This window comes from Phyllobates terribilis, unplaced genomic scaffold, assembly GCF_046119375.1.
Source record: "Phyllobates terribilis strain yellow unplaced genomic scaffold, ASM4611937v1 Scaffold_4__5_contigs__length_816908805, whole genome shotgun sequence".
In the NCBI taxonomy this organism is placed as follows: domain Eukaryota; kingdom Metazoa; phylum Chordata; class Amphibia; order Anura; family Dendrobatidae; genus Phyllobates; species Phyllobates terribilis.
The window spans coordinates 496,563,858-496,589,625 of NW_027362764.1; the positions used below are offsets into that span (position 1 = coordinate 496,563,858).

At 49.7% G+C, this 25,768-nt stretch overlaps 1 protein-coding gene across 7 annotated transcripts in view; it reads left to right on the top strand.

Annotated features, from left to right (window-relative positions):
* The window catches only part of PHACTR1 (phosphatase and actin regulator 1), a 550,848-nt gene that overhangs the window by 302,953 nt on the left and 222,127 nt on the right, over positions 1-25,768 (top strand). Inside the window, exon 1 of one of the 7 annotated variants that reach the window (XM_073678779.1) lies at positions 16,139-16,610. The exons of 5 other annotated variants lie outside the window; for them this stretch is intronic. In XM_073678779.1, the coding sequence (XP_073534880.1) occupies positions 16,361-16,610 (250 nt within the window). In that variant the 5' untranslated portion in view covers positions 16,139-16,360. Of the gene's footprint in view, positions 1-16,138; positions 16,611-25,768 lie in introns of those variants that run through there. One more of the 7 variants, XM_073678783.1, reaches the window with a different exon arrangement.

Consider the following 25,768-nt stretch of genomic DNA (forward strand, 5'->3'; position numbering starts at 1 on the left):
TGGATAATCTCTTTAATGCTCCTAACATTAAAACATAGTAACCCCTTGACTTGTCAGACTACACAACACTGTATTAACATAGCCATGCACCACGTAATCTTACAAGTTATGGATTGTTACATGTGTACAGGATCAAAACCAATAACAGCACAAGAATCTATCACCAGAACCACCAGCAGTACAGAAATTCATTACTAGAACTCCCATCAGCACAGAAACACAGCATCACAACCCTCATTAGTAGAGAAATACATCACCAAAACTACCAGCAGTACAGAAATTCATCATCAGAAACACCGGCAGTACAGAAATACATCCGTATAATCCCCATCAGTACATAAACACATCATCCAAACCCTCATCAGTACAGGAATACCTCACAAGAACTACGATCAGTACAGGAATACATCACCTGGACCACCATCAGTAAAGGAATACATCACCAGGACTACCATCAATACAGGAATACATCACCAAAACCGCCATCAATACATGAATATTTCACCAGCACCTCCATCAGTATATGCATACATCGATAGGATGGACCAGAACCACCATCAGGGCATGGTACATCAATTGTAATGTCAGGTCAGACCCATATACATTTTTATCGCATGAACCTACAACTTCCACTACATCCTTAACAATGGTAAGGAGATACTGGGAGTTGTTGCTATCAGTCATCATCAGACTGTGGACCATACTGGAACCACGGTACTGATGAGAATTAGTCAGTATCACACATAAACATTTAGATCCAGGTACCTTATAGATGACATTGTCTATGATTGGAGTTTTTTTTCTTTTCTTCATCTTCTCCAGAAGCCATGCTGACTATTCACAGCCATAGCTCGTCTCTTCAGACTTCCATCTTCTCTGGTCTTGTCCAGCACATCCCCACACGATACCCTTAAAAATTGCAGTGTCATTATAATGCTCCTGAGCAAAAAATATCTGCCCTATGCTGTGCCCCTGAATAAATAATTGGTCCCCATTGTGTTCCCTGCACAAAATATGACCCACACACAGTCTCTCTTATGGTACAAGCCCTCCACACTGCCCTCTCCTTTCCATACTGGGCCCCATCTTCACACTGTCCTCTCACACTGTGGCATACTGTTCCTTCTTTGCTCTGGCCTCACACTGTCCCCTCATGATGCCCTTCTCCATACCACCTCCTCACACTACCCAGTTTCTATTCTGTGCCCCCTCACATTTTTCTTATCCCACACTGTCTCCTCACACTATTTCCCTCAGTGGTATCCTGACACATCCCCATACTCCCTATACTGTGTCCGTACCCATCCCTCCTCATTCCTCATACTGTATCTACATACATTCCCCTCCTTGCTCCTCATACTTTGTCTGTACTCATCCTCCCCTCGCTTCCCTGTCTGCCCCCACCCCCCTCACTCCTTATACTGTATCCATATACATTCCCCCCTTGCTCCCCATACTATGCCCGCACCCATCCCGTCCCCTCATGCCCCATACTGTGTCCGCAAATTTACCCCCTTGCTCCCCTTACTGTCCGCACTCATCACTCCCCATTCTATTCCTGCACCCATCACCCTCTCGCTCTTTATAATGTGTCCTCAAATTCTCCGCTCGTTCCCCATACTGTGTCCGTACCCATCCCTCCTCATTCCTCATACTGTATCTACATACATTCCCCTCCTTGCTCCTCATACTTTGTCTGTACTCATCCTCCCCTCACTTCCCTGTCTGCCCCCACCCCCCTCGCTCCACATACTGTGTCCATATACATTCCCCCACACTCTCTCCCCGTACTGTGTACATAATTTTCTTCCTCCTTCCCCCTAATTATAATAAACCTTTGGTGTCTTCAGCTCCATTGGAGCATTTACCACACCAAACTTCTGCCACCTATGCAACACTGAGGAGTGACATCAGCACTGTTATCACATGACCTGATCACGCTGCTGACTTCTCCCTGACCCGGAAGTGGCGGTCGTCAGGGCTTCAATTGTACTCGCACCTGAAAGACCCGAGTACAATTGATCACTGGGAGCTGGCATGCTACACCCTCTCTGAGCTGGCTGTCAGCTTGACAGCTGGCTCAGAGAACGGCCGACTCCCACTACGGGGGAATGGGCGGCGGCAAAATGCAGCCGCCGGGGAGACTCCTCGGACCGCAGCATCAGGCAGCCAGATGGCGCCCCCCCCCTACTGGCTGGGCCCGTGGCAAATGTATCCCCTCTCCACCCTAGATACGCCCTTGCACAACATGATAAGCTAATAACCACAGCTTTTTCTAATATTGAAGGGATTGACCGTGATGTAACTTCACCTTTAGGGAATCTGTCACCAGGTTTTTGCCATCTAATCTTAAAGACAGAGATCCTAATTTCAGCGATGTGTCACTTACTGGGCTGATTGCTGTTTATTAGCAGGAGATTATCACTAGAGGACTGCTGCCATGTAGTTCTCCATATTCATGGGCTCTGTATAACCAAGACCCCATCAATGATTAGCAGCTTTCAGCCTATGCACAGTATACACAGAAAGCTTCCAATCAGTGGTGTGGACGGGGTTATACAGAGCTCAGCATTCAGAGAACTGGTAGATCTGCAGCAGATAAAACTGTGATTTTATAAAAAAATGCAGCAAGCAGCCCAGTAAGTGATACATCGCTGGAATCAGGGTCTCTGCCCCTACATTATGCTGCTCTCAGGTGGGGCAGCAAAAACCTGCTTGCAGATTCCTTTTAAAAAAAATAGATTAAAAAATAATTTACGCCACAGTCATTATACTTGCTATAACTTGTCTCCAGACTTTTTCATTCCACTATATTGAATTTTTTTCTGCATTGTTGCAGAGGCGGTGAAGTTGAAGGGAACCTTGTCAGCTGGTTCTTGCTTCCCGTAGTTTGCTTTATTGCAGCCAGGCTTCCTTTACTTCAGTGTCTCATAGAAAATATACTCTGAAAAGCCAATCTATGCGGGAGTATACAGTATATAGCATATGAGTGAGAAAGGTTTCAAGTGGCTTCTCCACGCCCCACTCCACATGACTGACAGGTCTTTCCCTATGTGTATATATAGAGAGATACCTGTCAATCTAGGGAAGCGAGGCATTGAGAAGCCACCAAGGGCTTGCATTGGAGTAGTCATCGGAGACACATTGTCCCTGGCTGGTTTTTAAAGTATGTTTTTTGCTAAAACACTACAGTCCTTCAGCATAAAATATACACAGCTGCAATAAAACAGCCAGAGCCTGATTCACACTGCCTGTGGTTCGGGCAGCAGGAATCCGCGCACAGGTTCTCTTTAACTCAACTCAGGGACAATATCTACCATTGTGCAAGGGCAAACTAATTAGTTAAAATCCCCATTCCCATGATCACCTCTAATTTATAAAACTACCAATTATTTTAGTGGGGTGCATTCACGCTTAGAACTGAAATATTGAAATCATAAACCCAATCCCTCACACCCTCTCGTAGTAAGAAGCTATGGTATTCTGCTGCAAAGGTACATCTACATGGGACGTAATTTCAATTGAAAAAAGGCGCTGCTGATTTTGACCTAAATGCACAGCAAAATGCGTCACAGCTCTGTTACTTATAGACTTAGGCCACATTCACACGTTCAGTATTTGATCAAGTATTTTACCTCAGTATTTGTAAGTCAAAACCAGGAGTGGGTGATAAATACAGAAGTGGTGAAGTGTTTCTATTATACTTCTCTGATTGCTCCACTCCTGGTTTTGGCTTACAAATACTGATGTAAAATACTGAGCAAATACTGAATGTGTGAACGTGGCCTTAATATGGATTTTACCTAATGTGGTTTGCTGACCATTTGAAATCCACACCACAGGCCAGTGTTCATGCAGATTCTTTTTTTGCGCAGCATTTGGTTGAGATTTGGTCTATCTACTTTGCTTGTACTATAAAACACTGAAGATTTTCCATTTGGAAAGTGCGGGAAGAATGACTGCAGAATACCTGCCTCGGATGAACTTATATAAAGAGTGGCATTGAGCCTTCTTGCTCCATGCAAAGCTGACCATAAGAAATACCATCAGTTTCATGGTGTATGAATGTCGGTTTTCTCTGGGTATTCTGGTTTTCTCCCACATATGTCACATTAGAACTATTTGGTTGCCGGCTGTGTTCTTCCAAAATCCTCACCATTCAGCTCTGAAATGAAACACAGAAAGGGCTTGTGCAGACGGCACAATTATTCGTCCAATAGAATCGGAACGATTATGCAAGTGACACTCTGATCAGAGTTTTAGGATAGTGGGATCTTATTCGCTCGGATGAGAGAATCGTAGCACAGGTGAGCAGAAGATGGAGATCCAAATTTCTCCATCTTCTCCAATGAGTCAGTGCACAGAAATCAGACTGCACTCAGATGTCATCCCAGTGCAGTCCGATGATTTCCACGCACTCATTGACTTGCCTGGAAGAGTGCTATCTGAATATTGGAGCAAACTTAGGCATGCAGCAATTTTTTCCTTGGATAGATTCTGCCAAGGAAAAAAATCGGACATGTGCACGACCCCATAAAATAACATTTGTCCCACTGTGATCTGATGTTCCACCGGATCTCACTCGGACCTATAATACAGTCGCCTGTACGAACCCAAAGGCTAAGTTATCTACAGGACATGTCCCATTAATCTACATGCCGTATAGTTTTTTGAGAAAGAAACAATTTTCCATGTGGATAAATCTAAACTGACCTGAAATACTAAAATGTGTCATGTATGCACAACGGAATTCACAAAGATGATGTGATTTATTTTAAGAAATCAGTGAGAACATTGGAAATTATCAGTCATCATTTCGGATGTTATTCCCCATGGAGAATGAAGGCTTCCATACATTAGATTAAAGGGACTATTGCTGACCTATCCATGGGACAGGTCATCAATATGATATCAGTGGAGGTCCAACACTCCAGCACTACCACCGATCGGTTGACATTTGCTCCGGTAGCGGCTAGATGTCAGTGATGTACAAACTCTACATTGTTTAGTGGCCTCTGTGGGTATGGCACCTTATTGGGCAGGTCATCAGTACTTAACCCTTTAATGCTGGCTTAATCTGTAGATTTCTGACAGGACCATAACATATTGGGTACCCTACATGTGTGAATAAATGCACAATGATAAATACTTATTCTTTCCCATAGGATTCAAACAGTCCCAAATAGGTGGGGACAAACCCTAGACTTTGATAGAGTAAAAGTAGTCATGGGCTAATCTGATTGGGTAGGTGGAGATGTCGAAACAATATACAGCATGAGGGTGCTCTACAAAATATAAAATTTTCAGGTATCCAGTAGTTGTGGTTAGAGAGGTAAAAGAATCATACAAAAGATCTGTCCGTATCTACTAGATAGTGTTCATGGGTGAGAGGAATCACAGGGGTTAGCATTCAGCAGGGTGATCACACACGTCGCGTCTTTCTGCCTGCGTCTAAACTGTTCCCACCATGATGCCCAATGGCCATATGATTTGGTTTCAATGTTGCGCTCACGGAGAGCAGAGATTGGGACACATCAAGCAAGGCGCATCGTATGATCACCCTAAGAGCTCTCCACTGTAATGATGTGATGGTCACATTATCAGGAAAGCCTCCAATTAGTGATGAGCGAGCATGTTCGCTACTGCTCGGTGCTCGCCCGAGCATCTCATTGCTCGACATACTCGGTGCTCGCCGAGTATTTCCGGGGTTGCTCGGCGGGAGCTCGAGTCTCCTCCCTGCATGTTTGGCGCTCTTTAGAGTGCCAATGAACATGCAGGGATTGCCTGCCACTCACTGTAATGCCGTAGCCATGTTGGTTGTGGCATTACAGTGATTGGCGGGCCGCACAGCGTCATCAGGTCTATATCTGACCTGGCGCTGCTGTGTTTGTCAAAGTCACTCCGGAATCCGACAGTGTAGGGAGAGGTGCTGCTGAGCTAGGGAGAGATTCGCTTGTTTCTAGTTAGTGTAGGTGTACCAAACTATGTTAGAGACACATATCCATCTCAACAAACAGTCCTTCTGAGAACTAATCCATCTGCAGAGATATCAGGCAGGCAGTGTATATAGGCGGGCAGTGTATATAGCAGACTGCAGTGGACATAGCACAAGAGGCTCCAAACCAGTTTTGTCTGCTGCTGCTGGTAGATATTTCTAGAAATAGGCCCAGGTCTCAGGGGCCAGGAATAATTTTTTTTTGGTTCTTAATCCTCATTATTTGCTTAAAAAGCAATCCACAGAACACAGTTTTTCTGCGCCATTTCCTTGTTGGCAATGCAGAATACAGCCAGGCACTTTCCATATTGCAGCGCTAAAAATCCAGCTATTTAAAACTGTGGTTTTTCCGTCACACAGATCACATATAATTGCGCTGAAAATACTGCCATTTCTGGCCTCCATTAAACATTTTTTTAGTGTGTCAGTGAAGAAATTGACACCAGTTTGCTGTTCAAAATAGTTACCTACAGGCCAGGTATTTAAAACTGTGTTTTCTCCATCACACGGATCACATATACGTTTTCGGAAAATACTGCCATTTCTGACCTCCATTAAACATTTTTTCAGTGTGTCAGTGAAGCAATTGACACCAGTTTGCTGTTCAAAATAGTTACCTACAAGCCAGGTATTTAAAACTGCGCTTTGTCCGTCACACGGATCACATATGAGTTCACTCCAAATTCAGTCATTTGTTGTGAGCGTGGAAGATATTGTCCTCCATTTAAAATGGGCAAGGCATGTGGCAAGGGACGGGGAACTGGACCTGATGGTGATGATGGTGCATGCAGAGGCCGAGGCTATGGGCAAGCTGAAATTGTGCGACAACAAACACCCACATCTTCTCGCTCGACCTTCCTGTCCCAATTAATAGGGGACTGCAGAACACCACTATTGAACACAGAGCAATGTGAAAAGGTTATTGGTTGGATAGCAAATAATGCTTCCAGTCAACCCTTAGCCACCACCACCACCACCACCACCTTGTCTTCCACACGGTCAAGTCTCAGTAGCTGGCAGTCTGGACCGCATATTCCTCACCCTGAACCTCCTTCCTCCCACCATGCCAAGTGCCCAGAGACAACTGATCCCACACTTGGACACTCCGATGAGCTGTTCACTTTTCCATTTATAGGTTCGGGCCTCTCGCCCGGTCCACTTGAAGCGGGGCAAGAGGAGATCGCATGTAGCGATGCTCAAATATTTGAGCAGCCACGGTCTCACGAAGGCGACGATGGAAAAGTGTCACAAGAGGTGGACGTTGATGAGACACAATTGCCAAAAAGTCAGGAGGAGGACCAGAGTGCGGAAGTGGAAGATGAGGTGGTGGATGATATACTAACTGACCCAACCTGGCAGGAGCGAAGACAGCCACACACAGGGAGAGGGAGGCAGAGCACCCCTACAGGCAGGAAGAAGCAGTGTGGTGGCCGCAGAAAGAAGGCAGGCAACCGTTCCCCGTAACACCAACACGAAGGAAGTTGCCAGTACAACTGTTAGGTCTTCCTGAGTCTGGTTGTTTTTTAAAGACTCTGCTGATAACCCCAAAAAGGCCATTTGCACCACCTGCCAGGCCAGCATCAGCAGGGGTGGCAAAACGATCAGCCTGACCACCACCAGCATGATCAGGAACATGGCAGCAAAGCACCCGACTTTGTGAGCCGAAGTCCAGGGTCCAGGAACAGTGTCTGCGGGTGGCACCACTGCTTCTTCCGCTGTTGTGCATGCAAGCCAATCCCCTGTCCATGGAACATGCGAAGATACTTCCTGCCTTGCACCTGTCATTGCACACTCTCAAGCAGCAGCATCAGGAAGCACGTCCACTTCCTTGTCCCAGCACAGCGTTCAGTTGTCCATACCCCAGTCCTTGGAACGCAAACGCAAATACGTAGCCAACGCCCCACAGGCCACACTACTAAATTCCCACATTTCGCGACTGCTTGCGCTAGAAATGTTGCCTTTTAGGCTCGTGGACACGGAAGCATTCCGCAACCTGATGGCGGCCGTTCCACGGTACACGGTCCCCAGCCGCCACTATTTCTCCCGGTGTGCCGTCCCCGCATTACACAAGCACGTGTCTCAAAACATTAGCCGTGCCCTCAACAACGCAGTCACCGGGAAAGTCCACCTAACCACCGACACGTGGACAAGTGCTTGTGGGCAGGGATGGTACATCTCGCTGAAGGCACACTGGGTTAACATAGTGGAAGCCAGGACCCAGTCAGACCTTGGGATGGAACACGTCCTCCCGACGCCAAGAATTGCGGGCCCTGGGTAAATCAGGGTTGCCCCCACGGTCTACAGCTCCTGCACCTCATCCTCTTTAGCCTACTCCTCCTCTTCAGCCTCCATCTCCGAAATGACCACATCAGTCACAAGCTGGAAGCACTGCAGCACTGCCTCGCCCAAGCGGCAACAGGCTGTGCTGAAGCTAATATGCTTAGGTGACAAACCGCACAATGCTGAAGAGTTGTGGACAGCTCTGAAAGAGCAGGTAGATCTGTGGCTCACACCGCTGAACCTACAGCCAGGCATGGTCGTGTGTGACAATGGCCGGAACCCGGTGGCCGCTCTGAGGCGAGGCGAGCTCACACACGTACCATGCCTGGCCCATGTGCTTAACCTCGTGGTTCAGCGGTTTCTCAAATCCTACCTGGAGCTTCCGGATCTGCTCATTAAAGTGCGCCGCCTGTGTGCCCATTTTAGAAAGTCACCTACAGCTTCTGCCGCCCTTGCCGTGTTTCAGCAGCGTTTGCAGCTTCCGGCTCACAGACTGGTATGTGATGTCTCCACGCATTGGAACTCTACACTGCAGATGTTGGGAAGGATTTGTGAGCAGAAAAGGGCAGTTGTTGAGTACCAGCATCAACAAGGCCATCGGTATTCAGTTCAGACTCCACACATAAGACCTCAGGAGTGGACATGAATGTCAGACATATGTACCATCCTCCAAAACTTTGAGGACTCCACCAAGATGGTGAGCGGCGATGATGCCATAATTAGTGTCACCATCCCGCTTCTCTGTCTTCTGAAACGCTCTCTACTCACAATCAAAGAGGATGCATTGCAGGCAGAGCACGATGAGATGGAGCAGGGAACCATACAGGGTGATTACACACAGCCCAGCCTCATCTCATCCCAACGTGGATTGGGTAACAATGAGGAAGAGAAGGAGGAGGAAGAACAGGAGCTAGTTTCATGCGCTATAGATGGTACTACCTGCACAACTGTCATACCGTCTGTTCAGCATGGATGGCTAGAGGACAGAGAGGAGGAAGAGAGCATGGTCAGTCATCCTCTTGGTGAGGACACGGAAGTATTGCCTGTTAGCAGTCTGGCACACATGGCTGAGTTTGTTACGCTGCCTTTCCCGTGACCCTCGCGTTCTCAAAATTTTGGACAGTCATTACTGGTTGGTGACTCGTCAAGACCCACGCTACGAGGAGAACTTTATATCTCTTATTCCTGAGGTGTACAGGTCTACAAAAATGGGGCAGTACCAGAAAGCCCTTGTTGCGGAACTATTAAAAAAATTCCCATCTGAAAATGCTGGCGGCAGAGGTCACAGTTCGTTGGACAACCAAGGAGTACAGGCGAAAAAGACACAAATGCAATACAGCAGAGGCAGGGGAACACTGTCAAAGTTCTGGAACAGTTTTCTCAGACCCTCCCATCGCACAGGCCCTGAGGTGCGGGATACTCTCACAAGGAGTGCAAAGTTTGGGAAGATGCTGAGAGAGTACCTTGCCGACCGTACCAACGTCCTCCGTGATTCCTCTGTGCCTTATAATTATTGGGTATCCAAGCTGGATACGTGGAATGAACTGGCTCTCTATGCCTTGGAGGTCCTGGGCTGCCCTGCCGCTAGCGTTTTATCAGGGCGGGTTTTTAGAGCCGCTGGTGGAATTATAACTGATAAGCGCATCCGCCTGTCAACTGAAAATGCTGACTGGCTAACTCTTATAAAAATGAACAAGGGCTGGATTGGGCCAGACTTCTCAACACCACTGAACGATTATGTGGCGCCCTGCTGCGCATTGGTGCCACAGAACCCAGAAGGGTGCATGGATGGACTTCTCCACAAGAGGCCCTCATACATTCACACACCTCCACCCTACTACCTCAGACCACCAGAGGGAGCCCGTTAGGGATATATAAAGGGAGGGTGGAGCCAGGCAGCTCAGTCAGTTTCAGATGAGTGTTCAGAGACAGAGAGGAACACAGCTCAGTTGAGCAGAGAGCGTGCTGATGCTCAGAGAGCAGTGAAGAGAGCAGCACGCTGGCTGCTGTGCTTAGGCGAGCCAAGGCCTACAGCACGTGTGAAAGCCTAGTGAGGGCCTTGAGTGTGGCCGAAGGCGAGAGGAGAAGGAAGAAGTAGTGAGGGGGCAGAGAAGCTTACCAGGCTCACCCCAATATATATACCGGACACTGGGTCCGCGCCTACAGGGACCCCTTTACACCCAGTAGGAACCACCGGAACCCCTGGAGGACTACAGGTCCCAGGTTCACCAAACGCTGACTATTGTACCAGGGCTAGGAGTCACGGAGGCCCCAGCGTCCAGGGAGAGTGATCTCCAAAGAGAAGGCCCTACCACCAGGTCAGCAGGTGCAAAGAGAGACAGTAACCAAGCTAGGCCTAGCTCCAGGCAGGTCAGAAGCTTAACAAGTAAAGCCACGGATCAGGAGGCCCTATACCCGCTCACTGGGGAGAGTCCAAAAGTGTGCCCTTCACCTGGAGTACCCTGGACCGTGCCTGCAACATCACCAGTAAAGGTACTGAAGCTTACCCCCGTGTGAGTGTCCGTCTTTTCTCCGGGACCGTCCTGCTGTCTCTCCCCTGCACCACCCTCCATTACACCCCACGCTGCCCTGGAGTTAGCTCTACCTGTGGGGAGCCACACCATCCCTGCTGCCGTAACACCCGCTCCAGAGGACTGCTCCGCAGCGGCGGCTCCCTTTAGCCGCATTCCACAGGTGGCGTCACGACAAATCCCCTATAAATATTTCCCTCCTTTTTACTGACCACCCTGGGCCACAGACCGGGCCAGCCACCATGATATCCCCCAGTAACCAGAGGCCCGGCTGCCGAGTACCCCTGGGGGCGTGTCAATAGCAGCGTAACATAAACTAAAATCCAGTGTCTTTTTTTGGGAGGTGTATTCCCATGCACCTCTTCACACCCACACATGGGTATACGCTTCCTGATTTTGGCTATTTGCTCTTGTCCTCCTCCTTCTCCTCATCCTCATCCTCCACCACCATATCACCCGGGTGACCGTGGTCCGTGATGCAACACCCACATTTTATACAGTATGTTCATGTATACCCCCCAGGGGTAAATGTTTGTCAGCCCATATACTTAGAGCATGGGCATTACAAGTATAGGAGACCCGCTCCTTTCTAATGGGAACAATTATTTATGAGGCCCTCTAAGTCTCTTCCAAGGGGCATTGGAGTGCCTCCCAATTTTTGGCAGCCCTTGCATTCACTGCATAGGCCAACACTATGGGAGACCCTCTCCTTTCTAATGGGAATTTGTCGTTACTGTGGCCCTGCTCTATGTGTCTTTAAATTCTTAGTGGGGTTTTTCCTAAATGTAGTCAGCCGTTTGGCTCACTGCATACCCTATAACTGTATAACAGAATCTCTTCTTTCTAATGGGAATTTGTCATTACTGTGGCCCTGCTCTGTGTCTTTAAATTCTTAGTGGGGTTTTTCCTACATTTGGTCAGCCGTTGGACTCACTGCATACCCTATAACTTTATAGCAGACCCTCTCCTTTCTAATGGGAACATGTCGTACTTGTTACTGTGGCCCTGCTCTATGTGTCTTTAAATTCTTAGTGGGGTTTTTCCTAAATTTGGTCAGCCGTTGGACTCACTGCATACTCTATAACTGTAGAGCAGACTCTCTCCTTTCTAATAGGAACATGTTGTACTCGTTACTTTAAATTGTTAGTGGGGTTTTTCCCAAATTTTGGCAGCCCTTGCAGTCACAGCATGGGCATTACCACTATAGGAGACCCACTCCTTTATAATGGGAACATTTTTTTTACTGAGACCCTCCTCTATGTCTCTTAAAAGGAGTATTGGGTTGTGTCCGAATTTTTGGCAGCCCTTGCAGTCAGTGCATACGCAATAACAGTATAGGAGACTCACTCGTTAATAATGGGAATAACAAAGCATAACCGGCTGATGGCTCTCATACAATAGCGAGGGCCGACTGCTGGCATTTTAAGAATAGTAAGGGCCGCCTGATGGCCCTATAAAAATAGGCTTTATGACTTTGAGTCCCTCCATCATGAATGAAACAGGATGTGTCTGATGATGTGTCACACACCACATTGCCAGATAAGGTTGTAAAATGATAAAATGACATTTCCCGGTGAATGCATTTGTCTTAAAAAATCATGTAAAAAAACAAACAGTAGGGTCTCTCTTTAGTATAAAAAACAGAGTCGCCAATGTAACCTCAATGTAATCACATTGTTCAGCTCCTGCACCTCTTCCCCCATCTCCGAAATGACCACATCAGTCACAAGCTGAAAGCACTGCAGCACTGCCTTGGCCAAGCGGCAACAGGCTGTGCTGAAGATAACATGCTTAATGCTTAGGCGACAAACTGCCCAGCGCTGCCGAGTTGTTGAAAGCTGTAACACAGCAGCCTGATCTGTGGCTCTCACCGCTGAACATACAGCCAGGCATGGTCGTGTGTGACAATGGGCGGAACCTGGTGACGGAGAATTGACAGCCGGAGTAGATACGGTTTCCCTCTATGCCAGTCCTTTCATCGATCTAAAGAATATGACTGTGGTGAAATACAACTCCCACTGAGAAGCTGTTTCAGATTGAAAAACATTGTGCCCACCAGAGGATTTGATTCTGAAAGCTCACCTTTCTCCCCCGCTCAAGAGCCCCATAGCAGCTGTAAAGTTACCCCTATCATGAAGTCTCCTGAGGTAGAAGCCAGGGCACACCAGAGGATTCTCTGGTGGGACCGTCCAACCCTGCCGAGAAGCAGTCCTGACTAAGAAAAGTGTGGGGGAAGGTTCCCGGACACTCTATGGCTGCTTTTTTAATGTGGATCGGGCGTGATTATGCATGTTATTTGTCAAACCGCATTGCAGATCCGACCATTGCCCAACTCTGTAGTCATGAAATTAAATGCGCAAAGAAAGATGTGTGTGTGTCAAAGCACCACCGACAAGTGCGAGTTGATGTTGGATGGGCTGCCATTGCTTCTGCAACAAGCTGCATTAGAGGACTTCCTGGGAGAAATGACACCCAGAGTAGATACGGTTTTCCTCTATGCCAGTCCTTTCACCGAGCTAAAAAATATGGTTGTGGTGAAATACAACTCTCAGCAAAAAAAAGCTGTGGACTGGCTCCGTACCGTCACTGGCCACATTCACCTGTCCACGTGTTTGTGGTTAGGCGGTCATTCCCAGTAAGTGCACTGGGGAGGGCACAGGTAATGTTGTGGGACCCGTGCTTGTGGAAGGCGGAAGCGATACCGGGAGAAATAGTGGTGGCTGGGGACCGAGTATGGACACCTGGCTGCCACCGGCATGAGGTTAGGCAAAGCTTCCCCCTCCACGAACCTAAAAGGCAACATTTCAAGTGAAAGCAGCTTTAGAGGACTTCCTGGGAGAAATGACAGCAGGGTAGATATGGTTTCCAAAGTCCTTTAACCAAGCTAAAGAATATGGCTCTGGTGAAATACAACTCAGCAAAATAAGCTGTGGACTGGCTCTGTACCTTCCCTGGCCACATTCACCTGTCCACGTGTTTGTGGTTAGGCGGTCCTTCCCAGTAAGTGCACTGGGGAGGGCACTGGTAATGTTGTGGGACCCGTGCTTGTGGAAGGCGGAGACGACACTGGGACAAATAGTGGCGGCTGGGGACTGAGTATGGATACCCGGTCGCCGCCATCATAAGATTGTGGACAGCTTCCACCTCCACGAGCCTAAAAGGCCACATTTCAAGTGCAAGCAGCTGTCAAAAATTTGGCAGTATAGTATTGCAGCCTGTGGGTGGGTGGGTGGGTGGCTGGCTGCATACTTGCGCTTGCATTCCAAGGAATGGGGTAGGGACAACTGAACGCTGCACTGGGACTAGGACGTGGACGGTGATTGTGATGGCGGGAGGCATCTTCGCATGCACCAAGGATCACTTATAATGGGCACACTTTTAGGCAGTGACCTGGGAGTCAGAAATGCTTCCAGAGGTCTTCCCCATGCTGTTCCCATGTCTTTTCAGCATTGTATGCATGTGTCTGATGATGTGTCACACATCACATGGCCAGATAAGGTTGTAAAATGTTAAAATGACATTTCCCATTGAATGCATTTGTCTTGGTTGAAAGCAATGCAAAAGTGCAAAAACGCATCAAAAACGTTACGTGTGAACATAGCCCAAGGTGTGGAGGAGTATTTTTGTTCTTGGTTATTTGTTTTGCCTTATATACAAGTCATTACCCTGTAAAGGATGTTCCTTAACATATTTCCCAGGAAAATCCATTCTGGTTTCGTTTTTGTATGTTTTATTGTGAGTCCGTAAAAGTGGCGTAATGCTCTGACCACGTTGTTGACAGCAGAGACCTGGGAGTCAGAAATGCTTCCAGGGGTCTTCCCCATGCTGTTCCCATGTCATTTGAGCACTGTTCCCATCAATTTGGGCAATTTTTAGGCCCTCTGCAGACCGCCGAGGGGAGCCGCCTGAAAAATGAGTTTCCCATAGACTTACATTGGGCTCGTTGCTCGGGTCGAGCACCCGAGTATTCCAATGTGCTCGACCTGAGCAATGAGTACCCGAGCATTTTAGTACTCGCTCATCACTACCTCCAATCCATGGAATATTTTCTATTTATAGGAGTTTTCTGGGCATAAATATTGATGACCTAAAAATGGGTTATCAGTATCAGATTGATGGGAGTCCGACACCCGGCACCCCCACTGATCAGCTGTTATTAGCTCCGGTGGTGGCCAGATGTAAACAATGAATGGATCTAACGAGCACAGTTCTGGTCAATGTGTAATAGCGACTGCTGAGAACTGCAGATCAGCTCCTATCCAAGACAGCTGACAGCTCCATTCAATGCTTCCATCTGGCTGCCACCAGAGCTAATAACAGCTGACTGGTGGGGGTGCCGGGTGTCGAACCCCCACTCACAAGATATTGAAGACCTATCCTAAGAATAGGTGATCAATATCAGATGCCCTGACATACATAAGAAGACAGCGTAGTGTTTTGTTACACACAGTAAGGCTCTGCAACATGGCGGCTATTCCTCCACTAATGGATTTGAGACCTGCAAATGTGTGTTCACCGCTTATCCACAAAAATCAACGACATGCTTTTTCGTAGCAGATGCTGATTTTGTATCAGATTTCATATTGTGCGTCGTAAAATCTGCAGTAGGAAGCCATGCTGCGGTGCTCACAATCTGCGTCGCAAGTTCATTGAACATTTCTGTGACACGTAGATGAGGGATTGTCTGGTTAAAATATACTGTTGACCTATTCTTGGCATGAGTCATTAATATCAGATCCGTGGAGGACCAACAGAAGAATAAGAGCCGCTCTGCGGGACCCTTCAGCGAATACTACACCCTGATAGGAGCCGTTCTGCTGGACCCCGCAGCGACTACTACACCCTGAATGGAGCTTGCAGTGCAGCTCTGGTAATGTGGCTACATCTGGCTGCCACCGGCGCTGGTAACAGCTAACCAGTGGAGGTGCTGGGGGTATCAGTCTGATATTGACAACCTATTCTGTGGATAAGGGGACTACAGCTGGCACTGTGTTACGGATGTGTGGGTATGGTACCAGAGGGCACAGCCACATGGGAAAGTCCTCTGCCCATTTCTTTAGCAGCTTTGTGACTGAGATTTTGCGCAATACCAAGCTGGGGAGAAAATCTGCAGTGAAAATGAACCAGCGCTGTGGATTTGCAATATGTATCATGTCAGTCCACGCTACGGATGTTGACGCTGATTTCCTCAGCGGAAAGGTCCCATGGGCGCCCTATAGGAAAGCCAAGCTTGTGGGGGGATCTGCACAAAGCGATGAGATTGTAGTGAATGTGGAAAAAATCTGAGATTTGTGCTCACAGCAGTGAACCTGCCCTATGGGGTGGGAAGATCAGGGTGAGGCTGGCGGTATTCCCCTTTAAGAGAAGTAAGCAGCCTGTAGTGCTGGGGGTCAGCAGTGAGGGCTCAGGCAGCAGGGCATGCCAGGTACGGCAATGTGTGCCTGCCTGGTGGGTGGCAGCACTTTGCAGAGGTCATCCAAGACTTAGGCTGCTCTCCTCCCTCTCTCCTGCCTCCTGACAATGTGTGTGTGAGAGGACTGCTGACGGAGAGCGGATGGCGGAGCTCACACACTACGGCGGCAGGCAGCCCGGGATGTTCTCGCTGCCTTCGTTTGGCTGCAGGGAGGGCTCTGTGCCGCCTGGCACCGGCGGAGGCGACAAGCACCGGAAGAAAGCCTTCTATCTAGTGAGGATGAAGCCGCTGAAGGAGCCCACGAACAACAACAACGTGTCCTTTGTCATCCACTGTCACATCGGCAAGGAGATCAAGCACATCTGCAGCAACTGCAGCCGCGGGGAGGAAGGTGAGTGCGAGCGGGCAGGGGCCATTATCTGCATTGTGCGGCACCGGAGCTCTGCTCCTGCCTGTGGTATCGTGTGGTGATGGCACCGGGAGGAATGGCCTCTGCCGGAAGGGGGCGCTGTGCTTGGATGGCTGCAGTGTCCCTGTGCGGTATTGGTGTACTGGGGTGACATTCAGCTCATTATGACTGATGCAGGGCCCCCGAGACATGGAGAGCCGGCACCTCAACATGTACAGGGGCTGCTGGTGCGACCCCTGCTGGGCAGAGCTCGGGACTCTGCCGGACAGAGCAGTATACAGCTGAGGGGACAGAGCAGAATACAGCTGAGGATACAGAGCAGAATACAGCTGAGGGGACAGAGCAGAATACAGCTGAGGGGACAGAGCAGAATACAGCTGAGGGGACAGAGCAGAATACAGCTGAGGGGACAGAGCAGAATACAGCTGAGTGGACAGAGCAGTATACAGCTGAGGGGACAGAGCAGTATACAACTGAGGGGACAGAGCAGAATACAGCTGAGGGGACAGAGCAGAATACAGCTGAGGGGACAGAGCAGTATACAGCTGAGGGGACAGAGCAGTATACAACTGAGGGGACAGAGCAGTATACAGATGAGGATACAGAGCAGAATACAGCTGAGGATACAGAGCAGAATACAGCTGAGGATACAGAGCAGAATACAGCTGAGGGGACAGAGCAGAATACAGCTGAGGATACAGAGCAGAATACAGCTGAGGGGACAGAGCAGAATACAGCTGAGGGGACAGAGCAGAATACAGCTGAGGATACAGAGCAGAATACAGCTGAGGGGACAGAGCAGAATACAGCTGAGGGGACAGAGCAGAATACAGCTGAGGGGACAGAGCAGTATACAGCTGAGGATACAGAGCAGAATACAGCTGAGGGGACAGAGCAGAATACAGCTGAGGATACAGAGCAGAATACAGCTGAGGGGACAGAGCAGAATACAGCTGAGGGGACAGAGCAGTATGCAGCTGAGGGGACAGAGCAGTATACAGCTGAGGGGACAGAGCAGTATACAGCTACAGGGACAGAGCAGTATACAGCTGAGGATACAGAGCAGTATACAGCTGAGGGGACAGAGCAGTATACAGCTGAGGGGACAGAGCAGTATACAGCTGAGGGGACAGTGCAGTATACAGCTGAGGATACAGAGGAGAATACAGCTGAGGGGACAGAGCAGTATACAGCTGAAGGGACAGAGCAGTATACAGCTGAGGATACAGAGCAGAATACAGCTGAGGGGACAGAGCAGAATACAGCTGAGGGGACAGAGCAGTATACAGCTGAGGATACAGAGCAGAATACAGCTGAGGGGAGAGAGCAGTATACAGCTGAGGAGACAGAGCAGTATACAGCTGAGGGGACAGAGCAGTATACAGCTGAGGGGACAGAGCAGAATACAGCTGAGGGGACAGAGCAGTATACAGCTGAGGGGACAGAGCAGTATACAGCTGAGGGGACAGAGCAGAATACAGCTGAGGGGACAGAGCAGTATACAGCTGAGGGGACAGAGCAGAATACAGCTGAGGGGACAGAGCAGAATACAGCTGAGGGGACAGAGCAGTATACAGCTGAGGATACAGAGCAGAATACAGCTGAGGGGACAGAGCAGAATACTGCTGAGGGGACAGAGCAGTATACAGCTGAGGATACAGAGCAGAATACAGCTGAGGAGACAGAGCAGTATACAGCTGAGGGGACAGAGCAGTATACAGCTGAGGGGACAGAGCAGAATACAGCTGAGGGGACAGAGCAGTATACAGCTGAGGGGACAGAGCAGAATACAGCTGAGGAGACAGAGCAGTATACAGCTGAGGGGACAGAGCAGAATACAGCTGAGGGGACAGAGCAGTATACAGCTGAGGGGACAGAGCAGTATACAGCTGAGGGGACAGAGCAGAATACAGCTGAGGGGACAGAGCAGAATACAGCTGAGGGGACAGGGCAGTATACAGCTGAGGGGACCGAGCAGTATACAGCTGAGGGGACAGGGCAGTATACAGCTGATACAGAGCAGTATACAGCTGAGGGGACAGAGCAGTATACAGCTGATGCAGAGCAGTATACAGCTGAGGGGACAGAGCAGTATACAGCTGAGGGGACAGAGCAGTATACAGCTGAAGGGACAGAGCAGTATACAGCTGATACAGAGCAATATACAGCTGAGGGGACAGAGCAGTATACAGCTGAGGGGACAGAGCAGTATACAGCTGAGGGGACAGAGCAGAATACAGCTGAGGAGACAGAGCAGTATACAGCTGAGGGGACAGAGCAGAATACAGCTGAGGGGACAGAGCAGTATACAGCTGAGGATACAGAGCAGAATACAGCTGAGGATACAGAGCAGAATACAGCTGAGGGGACAGAGCAGAATACAGCTGAGGATACAGAGCAGTATACAGCTGAGGATACAGAGCAGAATACAGCTGAGGATACAGAGCAGAATACAGCTGAGGGGACAGAGCAGAATACAGCTGAGGGGACAGAGCAGAATACAGCTGAGGGGACAGAGCAGTATACAGCTGAGGATACAGAGCAGAATACAGCTGAGGGGACAGAGCAGAATACAGCTGAGGATACAGAGCAGAATACAGCTGAGGGGACAGAGCAGAATACAGCTGAGGGGACAGAGCAGTATGCAGCTGAGGGGACAGAGCAGTATACAGCTGAGGGGACAGAGCAGTATACAGCTACAGGGACAGAGCAGTATACAGCTGAGGATACAGAGCAGTATACAGCTGAGGGGACAGAGCAGTATACAGCTGAGGGGACAGAGCAGTATACAGCTGAGGGGACAGTGCAGTATACAGCTGAGGATACAGAGGAGAATACAGCTGAGGGGACAGAGCAGTATACAGCTGAAGGGACAGAGCAGTATACAGCTGAGGATACAGAGCAGAATACAGCTGAGGGGACAGAGCAGAATACAGCTGAGGGGACAGAGCAGTATACAGCTGAGGATACAGAGCAGAATACAGCTGAGGGGAGAGAGCAGTATACAGCTGAGGAGACAGAGCAGTATACAGCTGAGGGGACAGAGCAGTATACAGCTGAGGGGACAGAGCAGAATACAGCTGAGGGGACAGAGCAGTATACAGCTGAGGGGACAGAGCAGTATACAGCTGAGGGGACAGAGCAGTATACAGCTGAGGGGACAGAGCAGAATACAGCTGAGGGGACAGAGCAGTATACAGCTGAGGGGACAGAGCAGAATACAGCTGAGGGGACAGAGCAGAATACAGCTGAGGGGACAGAGCAGTATACAGCTGAGGATACAGAGCAGAATACAGCTGAGGGGACAGAGCAGAATACTGCTGAGGGGACAGAGCAGTATACAGCTGAGGATACAGAGCAGAATACAGCTGAGGAGACAGAGCAGTATACAGCTGAGGGGACAGAGCAGTATACAGCTGAGGGGACAGAGCAGAATACAGCTGAGGGGACAGAGCAGTATACAGCTGAGGGGACAGAGCAGAATACAGCTGAGGAGACAGAGCAGTATACAGCTGAGGGGACAGAGCAGAATACAGCTGAGGGGACAGAGCAGTATACAGCTGAGGGGACAGAGCAGTATACAGCTGAGGGGACAGAGCAGAATACAGCTGAGGGGACAGAGCAGAATACAGCTGAGGGGACAGGGCAGTATACAGCTGAGGGGACCGAGCAGTATACAGCTGAGGGGACAGGGCAGTATACAGCTGATACAGAGCAGTATACAGCTGAGGGGACAGAGCAGTATACAGCTGATGCAGAGCAGTATACAGCTGAGGGGACAGAGCAGTATACAGCTGAGGGGACAGAGCAGTATACAGCTGAAGGGACAGAGCAGTATACAGCTGATACAGAGCAATATACAGCTGAGGGGACAGAGCAGTATACAGCTGAGGGGACAGCAGTATACAGCTGAAGGGACAGAGCAGTATACAGCTGAGGGGACAGCAGTATACAGCTGAAGGGACAGAGCAGTATACAGCTGAGGGGACAGAGCAGTATACAGCTGAGGGGACAGGGCAATATACAGCTGAGGGGACAGAGCAGTATACAGCTGAGGGGACAGAGCAGTATACAGCTGAGGGGACAGAGCAGTATACAGCTGATACAGAGCAGTATACAGCTGAGGGGACAGAGCAGTATACAGCTGCAGGGACAGAGCAGTATACAGCTGCAGGGACAGAGCAGTATACAACTGAGGGGACAGAGCAGAATACAGCTGAGGGGACAGAGCAGAATACAGCTGAGGGGACAGAGCAGTATACAGCTGAGGGGACAGAGCAGTATACAACTGAGGGGACAGAGCAGTATACAGATGAGGATACAGAGCAGAATACAGCTGAGGATACAGAGCAGAATACAGCTGAGGATACAGAGCAGAATACAGCTGAGGGGACAGAGCAGAATACAGCTGAGGATACAGAGCAGAATACAGCTGAGGGGACAGAGCAGAATACAGCTGAGGGGACAGAGCAGAATACAGCTGAGGATACAGAGCAGAATACAGCTGAGGGGACAGAGCAGAATACAGCTGAGGGGACAGAGCAGAATACAGCTGAGGGGACAGAGCAGTATACAGCTGAGGATACAGAGCAGAATACAGCTGAGGGGACAGAGCAGAATACAGCTGAGGATACAGAGCAGAATACAGCTGAGGGGACAGAGCAGAATACAGCTGAGGGGACAGAGCAGTATGCAGCTGAGGGGACAGAGCAGTATACAGCTGAGGGGACAGAGCAGTATACAGCTACAGGGACAGAGCAGTATACAGCTGAGGATACAGAGCAGTATACAGCTGAGGGGACAGAGCAGTATACAGCTGAGGGGACAGAGCAGTATACAGCTGAGGGGACAGTGCAGTATACAGCTGAGGATACAGAGGAGAATACAGCTGAGGGGACAGAGCAGTATACAGCTGAAGGGACAGAGCAGTATACAGCTGAGGATACAGAGCAGAATACAGCTGAGGGGACAGAGCAGAATACAGCTGAGGGGACAGAGCAGTATACAGCTGAGGATACAGAGCAGAATACAGCTGAGGGGAGAGAGCAGTATACAGCTGAGGGGAGAGAGCAGTATACAGCTGAGGGGACAGAGCAGTATACAGCTGAGGGGACAGAGCAGAATACAGCTGAGGGGACAGAGCAGAATACAGCTGAGGGGACAGAGCAGTATACAGCTGAGGGGACAGAGCAGTATACAGCTGAGGGGACAGAGCAGTATACAGCTGAGGGGACAGAGCAGAATACAGCTGAGGGGACAGAGCAGAATACAGCTGAGGGGACAGAGCAGTATACAGCTGAGGATACAGAGCAGAATACAGCTGAGGGGACAGAGCAGAATACTGCTGAGGGGACAGAGCAGTATACAGCTGAGGATACAGAGCAGAATACAGCTGAGGAGACAGAGCAGTATACAGCTGAGGGGACAGAGCAGTATACAGCTGAGGGGACAGAGCAGAATACAGCTGAGGGGACAGAGCAGTATACAGCTGAGGGGACAGAGCAGAATACAGCTGAGGAGACAGAGCAGTATACAGCTGAGGGGACAGAGCAGAATACAGCTGAGGGGACAGAGCAGTATACAGCTGAGGGGACAGAGCAGTATACAGCTGAGGGGACAGAGCAGAATACAGCTGAGGGGACAGAGCAGAATACAGCTGAGGGGACAGGGCAGTATACAGCTGAGGGGACCGAGCAGTATACAGCTGAGGGGACAGGGCAGTATACAGCTGATACAGAGCAGTATACAGCTGAGGGGACAGAGCAGTATACAGCTGATGCAGAGCAGTATACAGCTGAGGGGACAGAGCAGTATACAGCTGAGGGGACAGAGCAGTATACAGCTGAAGGGACAGAGCAGTATACAGCTGATACAGAGCAATATACAGCTGAGGGGACAGAGCAGTATACAGCTGAGGGGACAGAGCAGTATACAGCTGAGGGGACAGAGCAGAATACAGCTGAGGAGACAGAGCAGTATACAGCTGAGGGGACAGAGCAGAATACAGCTGAGGGGACAGAGCAGTATACAGCTGAGGATACAGAGCAGAATACAGCTGAGGATACAGAGCAGAATACAGCTGAGGGGACAGAGCAGAATACAGCTGAGGATACAGAGCAGAATACAGCTGAGGGGACAGAGCAGAATACAGCTGAGGGGACAGAGCAGAATACAGCTGAGGGGACAGAGCAGTATACAGCTGAGGATACAGAGCAGAATACAGCTGAGGGGACAGAGCAGAATACAGCTGAGGATACAGAGCAGAATACAGCTGAGGGGACAGAGCAGAATACAGCTGAGGGGACAGAGCAGTATGCAGCTGAGGGGACAGAGCAGTATACAGCTGAGGGGACAGAGCAGTATACAGCTACAGGGACAGAGCAGTATACAGCTGAGGATACAGAGCAGTATACAGCTGAGGGGACAGAGCAGTATACAGCTGAGGGGACAGAGCAGTATACAGCTGAGGGGACAGTGCAGTATACAGCTGAGGATACAGAGGAGAATACAGCTGAGGGGACAGAGCAGTATACAGCTGAAGGGACAGAGCAGTATACAGCTGAGGATACAGAGCAGAATACAGCTGAGGGGACAGAGCAGAATACAGCTGAGGGGACAGAGCAGTATACAGCTGAGGATACAGAGCAGAATACAGCTGAGGGGAGAGAGCAGTATACAGCTGAGGAGACAGAGCAGTATACAGCTGAGGGGACAGAGCAGTATACAGCTGAGGGGACAGAGCAGAATACAGCTGAGGGGACAGAGCAGTATACAGCTGAGGGGACAGAGCAGTATACAGCTGAGGGGACAGAGCAGAATACAGCTGAGGGGACAGAGCAGTATACAGCTGAGGGGACAGAGCAGAATACAGCTGAGGGGACAGAGCAGAATACAGCTGAGGGGACAGAGCAGTATACAGCTGAGGATACAGAGCAGAATACAGCTGAGGGGACAGAGCAGAATACTGCTGAGGGGACAGAGCAGTATACAGCTGAGGATACAGAGCAGAATACAGCTGAGGAGACAGAGCAGTATACAGCTGAGGGGACAGAGCAGTATACAGCTGAGGGGACAGAGCAGAATACAGCTGAGGGGACAGAGCAGTATACAGCTGAGGGGACAGAGCAGAATACAGCTGAGGAGACAGAGCAGTATACAGCTGAGGGGACAGAGCAGAATACAGCTGAGGGGACAGAGCAGTATACAGCTGAGGGGACAGAGCAGTATACAGCTGAGGGGACAGAGCAGAATACAGCTGAGGGGACAGAGCAGAATACAGCTGAGGGGACAGGGCAGTATACAGCTGAGGGGACCGAGCAGTATACAGCTGAGGGGACAGGGCAGTATACAGCTGATACAGAGCAGTATACAGCTGAGGGGACAGAGCAGTATACAGCTGATGCAGAGCAGTATACAGCTGAGGGGACAGAGCAGTATACAGCTGAGGGGACAGAGCAGTATACAGCTGAAGGGACAGAGCAGTATACAGCTGATACAGAGCAATATACAGCTGAGGGGACAGAGCAGTATACAGCTGAGGGGACAGCAGTATACAGCTGAAGGGACAGAGCAGTATACAGCTGAGGGGACAGCAGTATACAGCTGAAGGGACAGAGCAGTATACAGCTGATACAGAGCAGTATACAGCTGAGGGGACAGAGCAGTATACAGCTGAGGGGACAGGGCAATATACAGCTGAGGGGACAGAGCAGTATACAGCTGAGGGGACAGAGCAGTATACAGCTGAGGGGACAGAGCAGTATACAGCTGATACAGAGCAGTATACAGCTGAGGGGACAGAGCAGTATACAGCTGCAGGGACAGAGCAGTATACAGCTGCAGGGACAGAGCAGTCTACAACTGAGGGGACAGAGCAGTATACAGCTGAGGGGACAGAGCAGTATACAGCTGATACAGAGCAGAATACAGCTGAGGGGACAGAGCAGTATACAGCTGAGGGGACAGAGCAGTATACAGCTGAGGGGACAGAGCAGAATACAGCTGAGGAGACAGAGCAGTATACAGCTGAGGGGACAGAGCAGAATACAGCTGAGAGGACAGAGCAGTATACAGCTGAGGGGACAGAGCAGTATACAGCTGAGGGGACAGAGCAGTATACAGCTGAGGGGACAGAGCAGTATACAGCTGAGGGGACAGAGCAGTATACAGCTGATACAGAGCAGTATACAGCTGAGGGGACAGAGCAGTATACAGCTGCAGGGACAGAGCAGTATACAGCTGCAGGGACAGAGCAGTCTACAACTGAGGGGACAGAGCAGTATACAGCTGAGGGGACAGAGCAGTATACAGCTGATACAGAGCAGAATACAGCTGAGGGGACAGAGCAGTATACAGCTGAGGGGACAGAGCAGTATACAGCTGAGGGGACAGAGCAGAATACAGCTGAGGAGACAGAGCAGTATACAGCTGAGGGGACAGAGCAGAATACAGCTGAGGGGACAGAGCAGTATACAGCTGAGGGGACAGAGCAGTATACAGCTGAGGGGACAGAGCAGTATACAGCTGAGGGGACAGAGCAGAATACAGCTGAGGGGACAGAGCAGAATACAGCTGAGGGGACAGGGCAGTATACAGCTGAGGGGACCGAGCAGTATACAGCTGAGGGGACAGGGCAGTATACAGCTGATACAGAGCAGTATACAGCTGAGGGGACAGAGCAGTATACAGCTGATTCAGAGCAGTATACAGCTGAGGGGACAGAGCAGTATACAGCTGAGGGGACAGAGCAGTATACAGCTGAAGGGACAGAGCAGTATACAGCTGATACAGAGCAATATACAGCTGAGGGGACAGCAGTATACAGCTGAGGGGACAGCAGTATACAGCTGAAGGGACAGAGCAGTATACAGCTGAGGGGACAGCAGTATACAGCTGAAGGGACAGAGCAGTATACAGCTGATACAGAGCAGTATACAGCTTAGCGGACAGAGCAGTATACAGCTGAGGGGACAGGGCAATATACAGCTGAGGGGACAGAGCAGTATACAGCTGAGGGGACAGCAGTATACAGCTGAGGGGACAGAGCAGTATACAGCTGAGGGGACAGAGCAGTATACAGCTGATACAGAGCAGTATACAGCTGAGGGGACAGAGCAGTATACAGCTGCAGGGACAGAGCA